The sequence below is a fragment of the Rattus rattus genome, chromosome 9 (assembly GCF_011064425.1).
Source record: "Rattus rattus isolate New Zealand chromosome 9, Rrattus_CSIRO_v1, whole genome shotgun sequence".
Taxonomy (NCBI): Eukaryota; Metazoa; Chordata; class Mammalia; order Rodentia; family Muridae; genus Rattus; species Rattus rattus.
The window spans coordinates 35,903,816-35,925,101 of record NC_046162.1 but is presented as its reverse complement, the minus strand read 5'-3'; the positions used below and the strand labels follow the sequence as shown (position 1 = coordinate 35,925,101).

Genomic DNA, 21,286 nt, shown 5'->3' with positions numbered 1-21,286 from the left:
GGCTTGGGAGAACTAAGAAGGAACGCATCTCCCCATGCCCCAGTCTTCTTCCTAAAGGTCAGGAAGGCCCTGGCGTGGTCCTTAAATAAAATCTAGGTGTGGAAGAGTAACTTTACTTCTGTAATCAGACCTCAAGGATGCCTAGCTGTAAGTCATTTCTTATCAGCTCTACAGCAGTCAGCTGATAACACGGTTTTATCCAATTTGTTCTCATTAGATCCAGATTTATCTACTTATTTAGCTTTCTTTCCCTGTTTCTCCTGACATTCACTTCAAACCCACCAAGTATCATCACCCTAACGGACTACTTAGATAGCTGAGAGCCCGACAGAAATCCAACAAATTAGAAAACAAAACCTCGTGGGCTTTGGGCTGGAGGTGTAACGGCAGAAACATTAGGTTTGTTTGGTTTTTTTTTTTTTTTCTTTGTCTTTTTTTCTCTTGATTCCTTATCTATCTCTAGAGCTCCCACATCCAGGCACTTAGAATAACCGATTATGTACTGCCCAGTGAATCTGAGAGACCGAAAGTCACAATGGGTTCCAAAATTCCAGTAATGTTAGGCTGTTCAACCTGTCCAGGTGGCTCAGTATGGGGGTTGTAAAGTTGGCACAAGACAACAGCTACTTGCAAGGTGCTTTAAAGGAGGACATCAGGGGCCAGGTGTGGAGGTGCATGCCTTTAATCCCAGCATTTAGGAGACACAGGCTGGTGGGTCTCCGTGGATTCAAGGGCAGCCTGGTATACATAGAGAGTTCTAGGATAGTCAGAGCTACACAATGTGGACACACCATCTCAAAATAAAAAGGGGACATCACCTTTAACCTTGACCAATTAAAAATTACAATATCTTGAAGCTGGAGAGAAGATGACTCGGCAGCTAAGGGCGCTGGTTGCTTTTCCTAGAACAAACTTTTTGGCTCATGGTCATTTGTAACCCTACTTCCAGGAGAGCCAATGCCTTTCTCTCTGGCATCCTTAGGGATGCAAAACACCCATTATAAAATGAAAATAAACAAATCTTTTCATGAAAATCCACAATATCTAGCTGGGATGGCAAGATAGCAACTTGCCACCAAGCCTAATGACCAGAAAGTTCAGTCCTAAAGGCCTGAATTCAACTCTTGTGATCCATATGGTAAGAGGGGAGAAGAGACTACTACAGATTGCCTTCTGACCTGCACCCCTGGCCCTTGCATACCAAATACAAATACACATTTTAAAATGTAACGAAAGTACAATAGCCTAATGCCCTGTTTTGGTCTACAATTCACTTGACCATACTCTGGTTGAAAAGTTTTGAGATATTAGCAAGTGTTATTAAATAAACATCTTATTTATTTTTTAACCAACCACCCAGATGGCAGAAATCACAACAGTGTTTTAGTCTTTGATTAAAGTATTTATGTTACTGACTTGGAGGTGAGATCAAGCTAGACAATGTTTAAGGAAAACCGTGTGTGTGTGTGTGTGTGTGTGTGTGTGTGTGCGCGCGCACGCACATGTGCTCATGGACGAACATGCAGGTGCGCCATGAAAGGAGAGGCTATCTAGTGCCTCTTGGAAGGAGACTATCTCTTGGGAGAAAGTCAAAACACACTAATAACACAGAAAAAAAAATCAGTTTGCCCAACACCAGATTGTTAAATCTGAACTACCCTCACAAAACTGAAACTCACTGCCAAACTGCCCCAGTTTGATTGCCAGATTATTTATCCCATTTACAGCCACTGAGAGGAGGAGAAAGGTCGGTGAGTCCCACAGGATTGAAGTTAAGAGAATGCACTTTAGGGAAAACACAACAGCTCCTTAGAGAGTGGCGTCTGGGCTTGATGACACACTCATCCCAAACCCACAACTTTCTCCTTGGCTCCTACCACCTCTATCCACAGCTGACAACTGTCAGACTCGTGACTGAACTAGGAGAAACCTTTACATCACATCTTGGACAAGTCTACAGCCTGCTAATGGCTTGCTAGGCAGTGTATACCGAAGCTCTAGATCCATATCCCTAATTTTGTACTGCGGTCAGTGAGGGACTAACAGCCCAGCCCCCTTTTGGTTTAGGAACAGCAGAACTAGGAGAACAAGTCTTTTTTTTTTTTTTTTTTTTTTCGGAGCTGGGGACCGAACCCAGGGCCTTGCGCTTGCTAGGCAAGCGCTCTACCACTGAGCTAAATCCCCAACCCCTTTTTTTTTTTTTTAATAGCAGCTCCCCGCTCTGTTATTCAAAGGCCTAGTACTGAGCAGAAAGGACAGCCTCTTGGAACGGCCAGACGCTCCTAAGCCCCGCCCATCACCCTAATCCACGCCCCATGCACCTATAAGGCACCGCCCCTGCGCCCTCTAGACAAGGACCTTACGAGCATATCCAACTAAGATCCCTAGGGGCTTAGGCCCCGCCCACTTGCTCCCAAAAGCTCAGTACATTCACCCACCAGGCCCCCATTCCTCTTCAAGCTCCGCCCCTTAGCAACAACACTCTCTCCTTGACCTCCACCACGCTCCCTTAAGCCCACAGGCACCTCTGTAGGCCCCACCCACATGTCTCTCGTTGGGTCAGTTCCGCACCCGCGGAAGGTCAGGCCTCGCCCACCGAGGTCAACTCGCATTTCTTTTTGCATCTCCCCCTCAAGATAGAAGAAAAATGGTAGCTCCCGGAAATGACTTCACGATCTCCAGGATCGGCTTCCGCTCCTCCCGGAAGTGACGTGCGAAAGCCGGGCTCAGCGCTGTGGAGGTAGAGGTGACTGGGTACAGAGGGTCGTGGTCGTGGGCATTGGGAGTTTTTTGCGAGACTGAGCCACGCACCCATCTTCTGTCCTCAGGGCCGCCGCCACCATGGGCCGCGAGTTTGGGAACCTGACGCGGATACGGCATGTGATCTCCTACAGCTTGTCGCCCTTTGAGCAGCGCGCCTTCCCGAACTATTTCAGCAAAGGCATCCCCAACGTGCTGCGCCGCACTCGCGAGCGCATCCTGCGCGTGGCGCCGCGTGAGTGCGGGGCGGGTGGGGTACGACCGCGCGCACCTTTCCTACCAACATCTTCGACAGACATGGAGTTCTTATCGTATCGAAATGACTGGCCTAAGGTCACTTGGGTGACTCCAGCGTCTCCCTCTGAGGTCATCTCTGTCCACTATCAATGACGAAAGGCTGATGCAATCAATGTCTTGTGTTAGATATGCGGCCTCTTTTGCTGACGGTTTCATGGCGTGAATATGGCAAGAACCCGTGGAAGGTGCACTTAAATTTGATGGAGAGGTTGAGGCTCGATCTTGCTGTAGAAGCCAGGCTGGCCTCAAACTTAAGATTTTATTGCCTTGTCCTCAGGACTGGTGGCTGGGATTGTAGGCATGCCCAAGCACAGCAACTGAAAATGTACTTTTTTTAAAAAATAGTGAAGTTTATTTTAGGTGAATTTCATGGTATTTTTTATTTGGTATTAAGTAGGAGAGAGACTAGGGAATGTGAGGGCTAAATCTTCCTGGGTTGATGTCTTTGTTTGGGTTGCTTCTAAAATGGTTGTTTAATATAACCATTTTGAACTTCTTATTAAAAGTGGATTCTGGTCATTATAGTGCTTGCATTTAATTCCAGTGATCCTGAGGCAGAAGCAGGTGGTTCAATGTAGTTTGAGGCCAACCTGTTCTACGTAGGGAGTTCTGGGCCAGCAAGGGCCTTATACTGAGAGCCTGTCTCAAAACAGCAACAGAATCTTAGGGCTGAGGATGGCTCGACAGTTCAAAGCCTTTTCTGCTCTTTTAGAGGATCTGGATTCTGTTCCCAGCACCCATATGGTGGCTTACAACCATCTGTGACTTCAGTGTCCTAAGGGATTACCTTAGTCACCTCGGTTTGCCCTGAGTCACAGCACAGGGCATGCACACAGTTGTACAACCATACATTCAGGTGAAACACTCATAAAATAAAATATGAAAAGCAAAGGCCAGGCATGTGTGCCTTTAATCCCAATGCTCAGGAGCCAGAGGCAGGCAGATCCCTGAGTTCAAGACAGGCAGGGCTACACAGAAAAACCCTTTCTCCAAAGCCAAACAAAAAGTTAGAAGCTAGGGACAATAGAATAACGGGCAGAATTTGTTGAAAGTCAGACATAAGGACATGGCACATGACAGAGGTGGGTGGATCCCTTGTTTGAGGCCAGTCTGTCTACATAATGAGACCATATCAAAAAATAAAAAGGGGGAGGGGCTGGAGAGATGGCTCACTAAGAGCGCTGACTGCTCTTCCAGAGGTCCTGAGTTCAATTCCCAGCAACCACATGGTGGCTCACAACCATCTGTAATGGGCATCCAATGCCCTCTTCTGGTGTGTCGAAGACAGCTACAGTATACTCATATATAGTAAATAAGTCTTTAAAAATAAATAAATAGGGGTTGGGGATTTAGCTCAGTGGTAGAGCGCTTGCCTAGGAAGTGCAAGGCCCTGGGTTCGGTCCCCAGCTCCGAAAAAAAAAAAATTAAAAATAAATAAATAAATAAATAAATAAATAAATAAATAAAAGGACCCGGGAGCTGGAGAGACGGTGCATGTACTTGTTCATGTAGATGACCCAGGTGTGATTTCTAGCATACCTATTGGTGTGCTCACAACCATCTATAACTCCAGTTCCAGGGCATCCAGCATCTTCTGGCCCCCAGGGCACCACACACATATGTGGTGCACAATCATACATGCGCACGCACGCACAATAATAAAATGGAAATTTTTGAAAAGTTGCTGAGAGAATGAGTGTCTGTACTCACAGCTTACTCTTGATTCCTGCAGCATTTGTACTGTTCTATCTGATCTACACATGGGGCAACCAGGAGTTTGAGCAGTCCAAACGGAAGAATCCAGCTAAGTACGAGAAGGATAAGTGAGCAGCCTGCCCCTGGATGACAGTCCCCTGCCTTTGAAAGACCCTGCTCCGGGAGAGGAATCCACACTGTAGTCTTGAAGACAATAAACTACTTATGGACTTCCCTTTGTGACTTTGTGTGCTTATTTGAGACAAGGTCTCACTGTGTGTCCCTGACTGGTCTAGATCTGCTAAGATACCTGCCTGCCTGTCTCCTAAGTCATGGTGCTCAGCACCACGCCTAGCACAACTTTGTTTTGTTTTGTTTTGTAAGCAGAGCCCTTAATGTGACTGGTAATATTCAAGTTCATGACAGTCCCTTTCTTAGCATGTCCTGAAGGGGATCAGGGGTAGCTGTGAGTGGCATGGAACCTGGAGTGCAGGTTCCCAACCCTCTGCTCCCATTACAACCATAAGGTCTAGGGAATGACACTAATTAGTGTGTCAGGTGTACTTTATAGACACTAATGAACTCTTACCTCACGGTAGCCTTTGAAGTAAGCATTCTAATCCCTTTGCTGATGAGGAATCCTAGCTTAAGTACTTTGCCCAGAATCATATGACAGAGAATTGGTAGAGCCAGGTACCAGTGTGTGCTCTTAAAACCAAGCTATACTGCCTTCCTTAGCCTAAGGAACTTCATCTTTGAAAGGAGAACATGAGACAATCCCATGGCTGCTACAGCCACAGCGAACCATGGTTGGTTTTCTGTCCTGGAACCAATCCAACAGTGGCTTTTAGTCATATGTGGCCCACAGAGGCTGGAAAGATGTATCCCTTTATGGAAGAAGTGTACTGCCTGCTCCAGAGCCTTTGGATGTCTCCTAGTTTCTGGAGATGATAGGTTGGCAGTCCTGAGCTGGCCCTGTCATTTGGCTTAAGGACATTGCAGACTGTAGCAACTGACAATCCAACGTCTGACTCAGACTCTTGCCTGATGATGGCTGGCTAGTACCAAAAGTTCTCAGAAGAGAACAAATTACTTCCAACAACAGTTGCTTAGACTGTGAGGCAGGATGGGAAATGGCTGTGTCTGACAGTCATACACCCATATCCTTAAAAGGGTGGTTTGCAACCTCCCTGATGCAAGCCTTTAATACAGTTCTTCATGTGGTGCTGACCCCAACCATAAAATTATTTTTGCTGCTACTTCATAATTAGTTTTACTACTGTTATAATGGAAATGTTTTCAGATGGTCTTTGGTGACCCCTGTGGAAGGGCCGTTCAATCTCCAATGGGATTGTGACCCACAGGGTGAGAACCACTGCCTTAAACTCTTAACTTCTGCAGCCTTAAATGTCTTATCTATGAACTGTATCAACAGAAAATGCGGGAGTTAGCTGCAGTGGGCATGGTGAAATGAGTGACCCCAGGGCTGAACACCATACCCTGTCCATATGGCTCTGTTCAGATTTATTCTGAATGGTCTCAAAGCACATGAGTCAGAATCTGAAATAGCTAGATTGGTGGTGGTGGTGTATTCCTTTAATCCCAGCACTCGGGAGACAGAGGCATGTGGGCAGGTGGAACTCTAAGTTTGAGGCCAGCCTGGTCTAGAGAGAGAGTTCTAGGACAGCCAGGGTTATTACACAGAGAAACCCTGTCTCAAGCCAAAAAAAAAAAAAACAACCCAAGAAACCTGAAGTCAGCTGAAAGTCCCAAGGAGGTAGAGGCATAGCTGCATAGCTGCATAGCTGCATCCATCTTGACTTTGGACACTGCAGCTCAGAAAACTAAAGTTTCCTTAGCCCAGAGCAGAAGATGAGTCTCTTAGTCTGACCTTTTAAAGATATATATTATTGTGTGTACACATATGCCACGGTGTGCATGGGGAGGTCAGAGGACAACTGTGAGGTCAGTTCTGTCCTTCCACCTTTATCTGAATTGCAGGGATCAAACTTGGGCGGCCGGCTTGGATGGCACTGGCACTGCAGTGCCAGCCCCCGGCCATTGGGAATCTGTTGAGATTATCCTCTTGTAAGGGCTCTGATGTTCAGAGGTCCTGCTCGTGGCTGATGTTGTTAAGGCTATGTTGAGCCTGTCCCTCACAGACTCTTCCCCTTTGAGCTTAGAGCAGGGGTCTGAGCTGTGTGCCAGGTGTCCAGTGACTCTCTCTGGCTTTATGGATGCAGGACCTGGGACTACTTTAGGGACTTGTTCTTTTTATTTAAAGGCTACATTTTTAAAACTTCTTTATGTCCATTGGTGTTTTGCATGCACGTATGTTTATATGAGGGTGTCAGCTCCCCTGGAACTGGAGCTACAGACAGCTGTGAGCTGCCATGCGGGTGCTGGGAGTTGAACATGGGTCCTCTGGAAGAGGAGCCAGTGCTCACTCGTCTCCCCCCCCACACACACACAGAGAGAGAGAGAGAGAGAGAGAGAGAGAGAGAGAGAGAGAGAGAAGCGCCCTAGGATTGCAGACATGCTGCCACTCCTGGCTTGTTACATGGGTGCCAGCATGGGTGTTGGTGATCTGAACTTAGGTCCTCCTGTTTGTGTGGCAAGTACTTTCCCCTATCTCCTTGAGTCAAGCCTTTTAAGGAAGGAAAGACCGTTGCTATGGTCCCATGTCTCCAATACTCACAACTTCCAGCCCTCTTTCATTCCCTGTGATGCAACCATTTGCTCCATTTAACTCTTGGCAAGGCCTATGTTCCTGTCCCCAGATGCCTCTCCCCTATGGGCTGCAATCTGGGAAAGAGAGCTCTCTCCATCCTGCTAGTACTGTAGTTAGAACATAGGCAGGCCTACATAGTACAGGCCCAGACACTTGCCAGTTCCAACCAAAAAGCAAATACACTTTGACCCTTTGTTGAAATGTTACCTGGAAACATTTCTCCATTTCAAAGTCTTCCACCCTTTTATAGACACCTCTTGCTCTGGGATGACACTGAAGTGTCCCATTACTACCCAGTCTTAATGATCTCCTCCCCACCCGGAAGTCCTGGAAGTCATTCAGACAGCTACTCACTGTGTCTCCCCTTTCTCCTTTTTCCTGCACTTTTCTCTGAGGTTGTACCTGGTGTGAGCAAGCTCTCGCTAGCAAACCTGTTAGTCTCTCTCTTCGTGTAAATTAATCATTTGAATCCCAAAATGTGTCCACGAGGCCTGAGGCCTACTCTCATCTCACATGAGAGCAAAAGACTGAAGCTAGAGACAGGAAGGGCGGTCAGACGGTCAGATATACTTTGCAGCACACAGCTTCTGCCTTCCAGTCAAGAGTCCTTGTGTTATGGCTGGAACTAGGGCAGCTGAGGCCTGTGAGGAAGGAGCTCATAGCTCTTCATTTAGAGGATAGGAGAGAACAGATGGGTAGCTTAAATTTTGGGCATAGTGTAGCTTCCACATTTCCTTTAAATACAGGTTTTGTGGGGATGTTGCATAACTTGCCCCTAACACGTCATTTCTTGGGGAGGGCTGGCCTGCGGATGGTTTGAATCTGGAGGCCTTGGACAGTGCGGTGCCCATGAGCGTGAATGATCTTTTCCCTGTGCAAAGGCCATGGGGCTTCAGGCTCTTTCCCCTGACTGGGCTATGAGGAACTTAAGGAGTGACACAAAAGGGAAGGCAGCAAAAGAAGAGAGGATGAAGAGCTCATCTTTTGGATGAGTTGCACGTCTGAGTCCTGGTGAGGGAGAGGCCAGCACTGAGCCCACAGACCTGGTTCTAGGACATCACGTTGTTCGGTCTTGCTTACCTAATCACATCTGTGTTCTTACTCAATGCTCACTGGGTCACCACACAGCCTCTCCCCAACTCTGCACAAGTTCCCATTTAGCCTTCTAGACTGGTAGGACTTACTGCTTATGTCTGGCAGGCAGGTCTACTCAGCCTGTCCTTGAACCTGGAGATCCACCTGCCTCTGCCTCTCAAGGGCTGGGATTAAAGGTGCATTGTCACCACAGCGTGACTTTACTCATTGACTCCTTGTGCTGAGGAGTCCCCCAGATCATTGCAGTTAAATCCCAACCTACCCCAGCTCTGACATCTGCCACAATTCTCCCTTGGCAAGAAGAACATTAGCTTTCCTTAAATTGGTGACCACCCTGCTCCCTTCAGCACTCTGGCAGTTCCTCTTTTTCTGCCTGGGATAAATAAACAAAATGTAGACTTTTGTCCAACTGTCCAATCGTGAAGATGAGAACAGCTTTGGGAAGGGTTATGTGAGATATCAGACCAGGGAGAGAGAAATCTATTTGCAACTTTTTTGTTTGTGTGGGTGGTTTCTTATAGTCATACAGAGATCTAAGCTCCTATGCATATCCTGACTTCAAATTCAGCTTTCCCTCTCAAAATTTTTAAAATTCCCATGGCCGAGTGTGGTGGTCCATTTCCAAGACTGTGGCAGGACTATAAAACTGGGCTAGCCTGGGCTATGTGGTAAGATGTTCCCCAAATCAAAGGTCTTGTTTAGTACCCACAATTCCGCACATTCGATACAGTGTTAATCTAGGAACCTACAGGGACTCATTCCTACTGAAGTCAGTGTTTGGGCTTTAGACTCAGTCTACCATCTGCTGCCCTGAGGCTGTTAGGAGTGCTCAAAGCCCTAACTACACGATTCATTTGGTGTTTTCAGTACCTAAGATGTAATGACACCAACTTAAGAGTTTCTGCTACCCCCTCCCTCACATGTTTTTAAAAACAAAAACCTAAGGGTAGAGTTTGAGTTCTTCATAACCAGGTCTTTACTAAGATGGAGTGCAGACTGATGGGGGAACTGAAACACTGTAGACAGTCTGCTTAAGTCTCTTCCCATAAAAGGCCATACCTAATTTCCTGTACACAACAGGTCAGTAGTTTTTGCCTAGAAAAAGCTCAGAGGTCAACATTACTTCTAGGGCTGGAGAGATGATGGCTCAGTGGTTAAGAGCATTGGCTGCTCTTCCAGAGGTCCTGAGTTCCATTCCCAGCAACCACATGATGGCCCACAACCATCTGTAATGGGGACCTGATGCCCTTTTGGCATGCAAGTGTACATACAGCTAGAGCACTCATATACATAAAATAAAAATCTTTTAAAAAAACATTACTTCTGAAGACTTTATTAGAATCCCATTTTGATGATAACCATCTCACTGAGCTACTTTAGGAAATCTTTCTTGGTTCTGGGAATTGAACCCAGGATGTCATAATGCTCCCACGGTTACATTCCCAGCTTGCTGAGTTATCTTTAAAGTATGGCAAGGTTCCTGGTCTCCTTCATGGATTCACGTGGCTTTCAGAGGCAAGGTGGGACAATGCTGATTTCTGATAAGATGGGTTTAAGGGTCCAGACCAGCAACACCATCAAAGTCCACGAGGGAGTAGTAAGCACAGTGTGCCTGGAGTGTAGTCCTTGAGTACATTCCTTGGGTACACATTAACTTATGACATTGATCCTGATTACAAACAAACTTTGCCCCATCTCAGCTGGCAGCCATGAGAAAGGCAGATAGGTGTCAGTCTATAAAAGGAGACGGGAACTGCCCCCTGGCTTTCAGGCTCCAACATCTTCCTTTTGCCAAGATGCTACAGCTAAAACTCTTTGCAGTGCTTCTGACTTGCCTGCTGCTGTTGGGCCAGGTAAGAAACACACATGTATGTTGGACATAGTAGTGGCGTGGCATTCAGACTCAGTTCTTAGAAATGCAGTTCAAACTCCTGTAATCTGGAAAGAGCCCTTCTGAGGGTGTGCAGCAGAGGGTGGGTGCTTCCTCAGCTAAAGTAAATATGCCTTTGCTCTACAGGCCCAAAGCTCCCCAGTACCAGAACTGAGTTCAGCAAAGAGAACCCGGAGAATGACCCCATTTTGGAGAGGGGTTTCCCTCAGACCCATTGGTGCCTCATGTCGGGATGATTCGGAGTGTATCACAAGACTATGCAAGTATGTGATAAACCTGGGTACAGGGTGGACCAGAGAGCACTGGGAACCTGGGAGAGATGAGATCAGAAAACACAGAGCCAGGGGTAAAGCTGAGATGGTAGGGGAGGGAGGGAGGGAAGGGAGGAGGAGAGAGAGAGAGAGAGAGAGAGAGAGAGAGAGACAGAGACAGAGACAGAGACAGAGACAGAGAGACAGAGAGAGACAGAGAGAGACAGACAGACAGACAGACAGACAGACAGACAGACAGGACAGGGCGAGCACGTGCTATGGAGCTGCAAACGTCATGGAGGAGAGTTCCTGGACAGCCAAGAACCTGAACACTGGACAGATGAACCAGGAAAAGGAGGCAGCAGGTGTCCCGGGACTCCTCAGGGCTACACCCAATCTTAATCACTTCCTTTCCTCCCCGGCTAGAAGACGACGCTGTTCCCTGAGTGTGGCCCAGGAGTGACGATCATACGGGGGAAGTCACCTCCAACAGTGCTCCGTTCCATGGAATATTGTTAACTGCATTTTGGTTGGAGAAACTTAAGTGAAGCAATCTTGTGTTTTTAATATTTAAAGACAGATACTTGCTTTAAACTGGTCTCCATTTCTTATTAGACTGTTGTTGATTTGTACAGACGTAACTTTGTCAGAGTTTATTTTTCTACAATACTATTAAATGTCTCAAATCTAAGTACTGGCAGTCTGGAATTGACACATGGTTGGCTCCTTCACACCTTATAGATGACAGTAGTTGCTCCCTAACCAGTGCTGCTCCACCTGGGAGGTGAGGTGAGTATTCATTCTTCCATGAATCTCATGCGAGCAGGACAGAGGCAATGTTTAACAATAGTGACTCTTGGCAGAGCAGGCACCATGGCTCTGTGCTTTGCAGAGAACTTTTTAGGCTGGCATGTGCCACCTGAGGATGTGTAAAAGTTTGTCTATAACTTTATGAACATCAATTAAAAACCCAAAAAAAGGTCTGACTTAAGATAAGCCAGGCATGGTGGCACATGCCTTTAATCTTAGTATCAGGGAGGTGGGGGCAGAGGCAGGCCGATCTCCATAGGTTCAAGGAAAGCCAGGTCTATACAGTGAGTTTCAGGCTAGCCAGGGCTACACAGTGAGACCCTGTCTCAGGAAAACAAAACAAAATAAAACAACAACAAAAAAAACCCCCAAATAAATAAATAGTAAAAATAAACAATAGTTTATGTCTTCAGAGCATCAAGAAAGACTGAAGATGTCTGTTGGTGTAGGACAACTGAGATTCATGGACAGGACCCATGGCCATGAGGCCAAAATTTTTTTAAAAATTTATTTTACGTGCATTGGTGTTTTGTCTGTATTCATGTCTGTGTAAGGGTGTTAAGATTCCCAGGAACTGTAGTCACAGATAGCTGTGAGCCACCATGTAAGTGCTGAGACTTGAACCTGGGTCTTCTGGAAGAGCAGGCAGTGCCCTTAACTTCTAAGCCATCTCTCCAGTCCTGAGTCCAAAATTTCTATAACCAAAAAATGAGACCTGTGCTGGTGGGACCAGACCTTTACAGAGTCAGACTGGAACCCCTAAGACACAAAGAGCAACTAGACAAAAAGACCACGATAGGAGCTGAAGAAGTGAGAGCACAGTGCATATAAACGTTATACAGAAAAGCTATCTGATATTTATTAAACTTAGTTTCTCCAGCTATGGTTTGGCATTATACAAAGCATCATAATGACACAGTAGAGTTAAAAAGAGTTTTACAAATTGAAATGTGATACCCTTGTCTCCAAATATTTTAATTGCCATAAATTTGTTTAAAAATACACATTAAACGCATGTTTGACACTCTAAACTCTCTATAATCTCGATACCACAAAATACATATAATATACTATACAGATGTGGAAAATCTAGTTAGTATGTAATACTTTGCTCACCATTAACAGCTCGTTATGTGAATGCACATACTGACTTAGAAACCCTAGCTTTTGAGCCCCAAAGTACCTCTGAAATTTAACATATTGCAACAAATAAAAATCACAGTATACAATTGAAATTTTGGTTCAAAGTGTCAGATGCCTAGATATTTTGGATAAAAGAAACATAAGACAACGCTTGGATCATGTACAAGATAAAGGCCTCTCCTACCAGCAACAGTGCCTTTCAGAAGAGTCACCAGGCCTGTACGTTATCAACCGTGTTACTTCCCCTCCAAAACCCTCCCCAAATATCAAACCATTATTTACCAAAGGATTTTAATTTCAAATAAAAAGATCTTCAATAAATATATACGCATTTCCATCCTCCATATATAAAATTTCTCAGAGTCATTCAAAACGGAGGCTAGGTAGAAATTTCCCTAACTGTGCTTACCAACCTAGTGTCTGGCCCTCAAGTGGGGCCTTTGCAGGCCCTGCCAATTAAGCCAGCGCTGTTGGCTAGCGCCACCCCTACCCTCGCCCACGTACTGTCAAATGCTCACATCAGCGATGTGCTAGGTGTGAGCATAATGGGGACACCTCTGAATCAGCGACAAGCTCAACCATACGGACACTGTGGCACTGGTTTGAAAGGCAGCACTTCCAAATCGACATCTTCCAGAGAGGTACAGAACAGGCAGAAAACCCCAGTGGCTAAAAGCTGAGAAGAAACCTCACACAGAAGCAGCACAGTCAAAACCAAGTATGGTTAGGGTTTCTGGGTCGGAGCTTGTCCGCGTTCATCTGAGAGCTTTCTCCATATTTAAGGATGATGATTCTGCTGAGCTGATCAATGACAGCAAGGAGAGGCGCATGCAGACATTCCTGAAAATCAACTTCTTAAATGTTAGCAATTGAAGCTGCTGAAACCTCTGGCTACTGAGACTTCACCTGAACACCTTGTTCTAAACGCCATTCACAAGGCAAGCGTAGCTTCTTTTCTGTCCCCTGGCTCTGCAAACAGCAGGTTCCTTTTCATCAACCAAGGGGTCATGTAAACAGTTCTGCAGGCCAGCATCCTCTTACTCCACTCTGCTCTTCTCACAGGGGTCTGGGTGGTGCATGCTGGTCTCGAGCTGCCAGGCCAAGCACTAGAACTAAAGCATGCACTACCACACCTGGGTGACCAAGTAACTTTTAAATGTATCTAGTTTGTGGAGAGTGGCCTGGGTGTCTCAGGCTCTCTATCTGGCAAAGGATGCTCTTTGCCTCAGGGTATGCAGCAGCACAACTGGCTTTCTCTAACCTTAAGAATGTGTTACTTGCTGGCTTGCTTTTCTGGTCTGAATGCCTCCACTGGTAGGCATGGGAAAGGTACATTTACAGGTGTGACAGCTGCCGAGTCAGTGCACCTTCCCAGACCCTCATTCAGTACTTTTTCCTACTGACTTCACTCATAGCAACACTAGGTGTACAATATTACTGGAAAAGAAGTCTGCCTCTCTAATTGAAATGTGAAGCTGGACGGGATTTGTGTTCCACATCCTAGAGGAATAGGAGTTACAGGAGTCTGGATTTGAACAAGGTGCTCTGGCTTTCCAAGTCACTTAGGTATAGTCTAAACACCATTCCACCCGCCTAAAACAGTCATCCTCAGTAGATGTCCTTGGGACCCAGACACCTACAGACTCCTATAAATCAAAATATACAATGAAGCCATTTTGTTCAATTAGCTATTGGAAAATTAAAATCTTTCCCACCCTGTAAGAGCCCTATTATACTACAGAAGGGCTCAAATAGATTTCAAAAGTTAATTTACTACAAATCATAGTAATTAAGCTTTAACAATCTAAAGGAATACACATTGCATCCTTGAATGTTAATATTCAAGGTGCCAAGAACAAAGTGTCTTAGATCAATTTAATAAATAATGTGGAAATAGTTGCACTAAGCTAAAATACTAAACACACACATTTTGACAAACTAATTCCATGTTTTCATACATACATACGTACATATATATAAAGTGTGTATGTGTACATAATTTTAAGATCCAAAGTCGCATACCCTCATACCTAGAAGTGTACAGCATCCCCCTTCTCAACTGAGCTAGGCATCACCCAATGGAGCTATTACTGGTTGCACTGAAAACTCCTCTGAGCACCAGCCCCAGGCAGTGCTTGTATTCCTGACAAGAGCCTTTGTAGGCCCTGGCTACACAATGCAAGTTCATTCATTAAACGGCAACGTACCGAAGTTTCAGCTGTTAAATACAAATGATGCTCTCTAATCTAGCTGATTAAACCTTTAATGAAAAGAAACGAAGAACAATTTTAAAACAAAAGAACAACAACGACTCTAAAGCCATAAGTGTGTCATTCAAAGTGCAGCCCAGATGCCTATAAATCCCTAGTGTAAGAGCTTTCCAGAAAAAAACAACAGCAGCAATGTGGACGCATGTACACCCGACTCTGAACTGCTTTTATAGTGGAGAATTAAGTCAGTAGTGGTCAATCTTCTCCCTTTAGCGGCTATATCTGTGACTTTATTTGAAGCACTTACTGGTAATAAAGTGACTTCATAGCTTTTTGCCCAGAAAAAATGTGTCACTGAGCAAGGAAAGGGCTGGGTGCTCTCCAGCCAGAATGGGACATGGGCTAGGCTGTGTAATCTTGAATGCCTGGAGGGGAGTGCTCCCCATAGCCCAGCCTCTCCCAGGCAGGACCACTGTGACAGGTGTGAGATGCCTGCCCAGAGTCCAATGGTGCATGCTGCTGCCTCCTGGCACAGAAATGTGATCTTCAGAGCAGTGAACTGAGTATTAATGACAGCTGCTATTTCTATCCCTAACTACACAGTGAGTGCAAGCTTCAGACTAGGTTTGTAGCCACTTGTCAAATCATCTTTCAATGGCTAAAACACACCAAGGGTGCCTACTGAGAGGGGGGAGTGATCACTTGTAAAGGAGTAAGGTATGTGCTGAACAAGACTGAGACAAAACATCTGAGAAGAGACACAAAGAGTGTAGTCTCACACTATGACATCAAATCACTTAGGATCGGATTTTGATCCATTGCCCATTTCTACCTGGTGAGGAAAATCCTCCACAATGAAAGGTTTAACAGTTTCATTCTCCAAGAACTGACAGTTTTAAAGAGAAAACATCTTAAAGCAGCACCATAAACATGTAGGAAACTCTGCTTTAACACGAGTCAGAGCCACTCTAGAGTATGCTGCACACAGACCAGAGCTGGAAAGCAGAGCCCCAGCACTGCAGCTGCTGAAGGCTGAAAGCATAGAGGGCGCTTGTTCTACTTCTAAGACCTCCCTGAAATTAAGGAGCCAGCATGAGAGAGAAGAGGCAAGGACAGGACACACAACTGTTAGACCATGGAGGTTACTAGCACGAGAGGAAACGACGGCCTCTGAAGAAGTATTCCTTAAATACACTATGATTAAACTAGAAAGGTACAGAGGCAATTTCTTCGAGGGAAAAGTGTTAAATTCAGCATAAGCTGTAGATATCAACCCTCGACACTATGTAAGAACAATGAGACACAAAGCAGTTAAGCTCTGTAACTATGAGACTGCAGGCCAAAGCTCACTACCTTCAGGAGCAGGCGGTGAAGGGGAGCAGGGAAGATTTCTAGCCCTCTCCCCCTGTTCCATTCAAGTCTCAATAATCAACTGCTAATAAGAGGGAACTTTTCCCTAACTGGATGAATTTTTGGAATGAGAAGGAAAAGCCATTTTTGAAGCAGCATTATACCCAATTGATTACACTAAGTCAGATACCAAAGTACTAGCTTTTCTGAAGGAATCTATTTTAATGTGACTCTAAAGGAAGATTTAAAATCAAAGAGAATTTGAAATTATTATTGTAGAGGACCAACCATGCATGGCTAATCTGGTCCCAGCATAAAACTTTATCTGTAAACAATCCATAGAGTTATCATTTAAAGTTAAGATTTAAGGCACACCAGACATGACGGGGGTCACTAAAAAGAAGTATAGAGGAAGAGAGACATTCCTCGCCCTTCCCTACTATACGCACCTTGTCGGGAACAATAGTTTGATAAGGAATTGTTACAGAGCTGGCTTCCTAAGCACTATCCCTATTACTTCCCCCTTTCCAAGAAAGCTCACATTGAGCTAAGTTACATATTTTTCTAGTATATTTTCTTTCTTTAATGTGACGAGGGATCGTGTAGCTCAGGCTAGCCCCAAACTCACTGTCTAGCTTTATGTAGCTTGAGGATGACCCTGACCTCCTGACCCTCCTGTCATCACTTCCCAGTGCTGGGATTACAGACATGCACAACCATGCCCAGCTGCTACTGTGAGTCTTACAATCCTGTCAAAAGTGTCCATCATTGATGAGGATCTTTGGAAAGTGAAATTCATTATCTCCACATTAAAACACTGGGACACCTCCTTTCAGCTCCAGTTACTACTGCACTGTCATATCTGAGCATCACAATCTCTCCACCATAGGGGAAATCTGCAGACATTATCAATGAATACAGGCTGCAGCCTTCAGAAACTGGGCCACTGTTTTTAGGAGTAACTTACTCTGTTTCAGTGAAGTGTCAAATGAGTAAAACAAAAAGGAATAGAAGGTTTAATGAGCTCATAGTTTAAGATTGTCCTTTAGGAGCCATGCAGCATCACGTGCCTCCCTAGCAATCTGCTTTCTGTAATGCATTAGATGCAATGTAGTCACCTTGTGAGTGCTAGTGTTACCAACACACATTCACAGTTTCGAAATAATGCATACCAAACCAGACCCACCCCATCTCTGCACCCATGTAGAATGCCATCTCCTCATGCTTAAATGACTTTTCACATGTGAAGAGCATCCTCAATACCAAGCATAAACCCTACAATAGTGGAACTGTAGTAAGACTTAAAAGAACACAGGTGAGTAGCTTAGAAAGAACAAGTCCTGTCTTGGACAAGCCAACCCTTATCTTAGAAGACATTAAGTAACACAGCTCCCAAAATATATAAATAAAATGCTTACATTAAATTTATGCTAAATATTCAACAGAATAAATTTATAGGCAGAAATACTAAGCTTTAAACAAGCTCCAATCTGGGAACTTGAAAAATGAAAATAAATAGAATTTTACTTGATTATTTATGAATTGCAACTGGAATTCCAATTACTAAAACCATCTTGTGATGTACTGCAGGTTTAGAAGCATTTAAATACTAGTCACATTAGGAATATTGAAAGGGTCAATTGATTTGATGGCTTTGGGCTATAGAAACAACAACATAAACCAAAGAGGAGAAAACCATTCCTCATTCTTAGTGTCGACTAGGTGGTGTGTTATGGCAGTTTTCCTTTGTGATGTGACACAGTGTTGTGGAAAAAATCAGAGGCAACGAGAGTATGTTCAGTTCAAGATATCAGCTTGGCATCCTGCCGAAGCCAATGCAGTCCCTGCCGGGTGTAACGAGCCAGATCTGTCATGATGCTTGCATTAAAGATGAGAGGGCCCATCACTTTGTCCAGTTCAGCAAAGAATTCTAGAAAATTAAAAACATTCATTAAGTATTATGCATTCTTCACTGATTTACTGTAAAATAGCATGTCTCCCACACTAAAGGGCTCTACAGAATCTCAGGTTCAGGAAGTAATACATTTTAAACAGAATGTATGGTAATAAATTGCAAATAAATAACACTGATGAAAATGGTCAACTGCTACTACACATTAAAAATGGGGTTCCATTGGCACATGTGCAGCACCCCACTAGATTACTCAAAAGCACTCTCTACCTGTTACTTCTGTGCAAGAAGCCTTCTGGAGAGAAGGCTCAGTGGTTAACAGCACTGGCTGCTCTTCTAGGGAACCTGGGTTCAATTCCCAGCACCTACATGGTAGCTCACAACTGTCTGTAACTAACTCCAGCTCCAGGGAATATGACACTCTCAGACAAGACATGCAGGCAAAAACACTAATGCACATAAAACAGAATAAATAAATCACTTTTTAAACAAGTAGTAAACAGGAAATAGTGTTTGTGTGTTCCCACACTAGCCCCTATGTAACTCCATGAAAGTCTGTAACAAACCTTTCTGCTATTATCAGATGCCCTGCACCACCAATACATCCCTTCTTTTTAGCCAGAAGTTTAAAAACGGAAAGGACAGAAATAAGGACTCCTCCTCAGGGAGCAAAGCGGCTCTCCATCAGGATGGCGTGAACCAGAAGAGGGGACAGTGTCCTAGAATCTGACTCTACTGTAGTGTTGGGAGCAGACAGGGATGGAGTATTTGAGTACTTCTCTAAAAAGAAAGCTCTCAGATAAGCAGAGAAAAAGGTTGTTAAAAAACTACCCAATAACCAAGAAAGGTAAGAAATGATCTGACACTTAAGGGGAAATGTCTCTATAGAAATTCCAACTAATACTGCAGAAGGAATGGCAGAACAGAATATTGCTGATGGTTTTTCTTCGCTCCCTCACTCCCTCCCTCCCTGAATAGGTTTCACACACTTAGGCTGCTCTAAACTTCAATGATAACCTCAAACTCTTGATTCTTACAGCTTCTGCTCCCAATTCCTGAAATTACAGGCAGATGAAGTGCAAGTTTCTGGTTGTGTCATGTGATGATGTTCGGAGAGAACATGAGTAGGACTCAATAGACAGTGATGCGGACACTTGTATAGCTAGCTGTGCAACACATTTCGCTGGTCTCTCATCTTTGCTGATCTTCACTTTATTGAGAGAGGCACTAGCAGAGAACTCCTGGCATTCCGGCTCGTCCTGGTCACTCCCACAGACTGCTGATTCAGCAGAGGTCTGGCAGTTTTTGCTGGACTGTGCCAACACTTCTGTTTGGTGACACTTTTGAACTGGACTGTTGCTACCCCAACATTACTGAACTGGGAGGCTGGTATCCTTACAATGGAGATTGGAATTGCCCCAAGGAATCACTGCTAAACAGGTTCCCATTCCCTTACAGATTTACCTTCTTCCCTACCTTTTTATGGTGGGCTAGAAAAGGGGTCGAAATGTTTTTAGAACCCTTATTAAAGAAGGTTTTAAAAAATCTAAGCCTACAGGCAGGCACCACTATGCCTGGCACATAATCAATTTTTTATTTCCTGATAATGGAGCGAGGCAATAGTCATCATGGACGTCAAAAGTGTAAGTTAAAGTTTAAAAGGAAATGTTATGTCATGCTCATCAAAGTGACACCACATAATAACCTATTGATCTTAAAATTTGGTCTTGCAATGTACGTCAGACTGGTTTCCAACTTGCAATCCTTCTGAGACTATAGGTCTGCTTCACCAAGCTCAGTCTGATGATTATTTACGTATTTATTTACTGAATTTGGGTTTTTACTGAGATAGGGTTTCTCTATGTAATGGCCTTGGCTATCCTGGAACTTGCTCTTAGAACAGGCTGGCCTTGAACTCAAAAGATCCACCTGCCTTTGGCCTTCCAAGTGTTGGGATTAAAGGCATGTGCCACCACCAACTGGCTCAGGTCTGATGAATCTTTAATGTCAATACAGGGTAAAACCTGTGGTGATTTGAAAAAAAAAAAAAAAAAAAGAGGGTCCCCCTAAGCCCATAATGAGTGAGTTAGGAGGCATGGTCATATTGGAACAGGCGTGGTCTTGGTGGAATAGATGTGGCCTTGTTGGAGGAAGTCTATCTCTGTGGTCAGGCTTGGAGGTCTCAGAAGCCCAAGCCAGGTCTAGTGGCATCACTGTTACTTCTGCTGCCCACAGAGCCAGATATAGAACTCTCAGCTACCTCTCCAACACCATGTCTGCCTGTGTGCCACCATGCTTCCTGTCATGATGATAACGGACTAAATCTCTGAACTGTACGCCAGCCTCAATCAAATGGTTTCATTAATAAGAGTTGCAGTACTCATGGTGTCTGTTCACAGCATCAGAACATTAACACAATACCTTAGGTATCTAGGTATATCTTAACAAGATGCACCATCTCGAGCATTATATCTAAATTACTAAACTTGAATCTAATCAATAGAAAGGAATTAAGAAAGATAAAACAACAAATGTAATGACAGCATGAGGAAGTAATGGTCACATGCAGAATGACAGTCTACCATTCAGCTTCTTCTCAACATCAATGGCACAGACAAATAAGGGGGAGAGCTACTCAAGACACATAAAAATGTAGCACTTAGACCTTGCTTGGATATTCTACAAAACAAATCCAACTGCTAGATTTTTAATAGTTCTCTCTCTCTTACACTTATCTGTCTGTTGATGTGTCACAGTGTACTTGTATTGAGTCAGACTTGTATTGAGTCTGTGGAGAGACCAATGAAGCCTTCCACCAAGTAGGTCCTGGGGTTTGGACTCAGGCTTTGTGGTAAGCACCTTTACCTACTGAGCCATCTTGCAGATCCCAACTGCTATATATATTGTTCAAGGTATATTTGAGACTACAAAGGAAAGTTGATGGTAGACAAGGTGCTCCCTCCTGAGCTACATACAACATGAAGAATAGAGAGATATTTGTCCTACACCAAGAACTTCTTCTAGTTTAGCTTGTGTCAGCAGTACTACAAAAGTTGTTTGTGTATGTCCCTTCCCCACATCAGTCCGTCTGTTCCCCATCCTTCATGTTAGGGGCTTAACCAGGGCCTTAAGCATACTGGG

General features: G+C 44.5%; 2 protein-coding genes across 2 annotated transcripts in view; one reads left to right on the top strand and one right to left on the bottom strand.

The window, feature by feature from the left end:
* Positions 1-2,630: 2,630 nt before the first annotated feature.
* Positions 2,631-4,991, top strand: LOC116909599 (cytochrome b-c1 complex subunit 8). The gene is made up of 3 exons (XM_032913221.1): positions 2,631-2,740; positions 2,829-2,995; positions 4,790-4,991. The coding sequence occupies exons 1-3, from the start codon at positions 2,664-2,666 to the stop codon at positions 4,882-4,884; spliced, it is 339 nt and encodes a 112-aa protein (XP_032769112.1). The 5' UTR covers positions 2,631-2,663; the 3' UTR covers positions 4,885-4,991.
* Positions 4,992-12,358: 7,367 nt separating this feature from the next.
* The window catches only part of Aff4 (AF4/FMR2 family member 4), a 79,948-nt gene continuing 71,020 nt past the window's right edge, over positions 12,359-21,286 (bottom strand). The window contains exon 21 of the mRNA XM_032913220.1: positions 12,359-18,163. Coding sequence (XP_032769111.1) covers positions 18,036-18,163 — 128 coding nt within the window. The 3' untranslated portion in view covers positions 12,359-18,035. The remainder of the gene's footprint in view (positions 18,164-21,286) is intronic.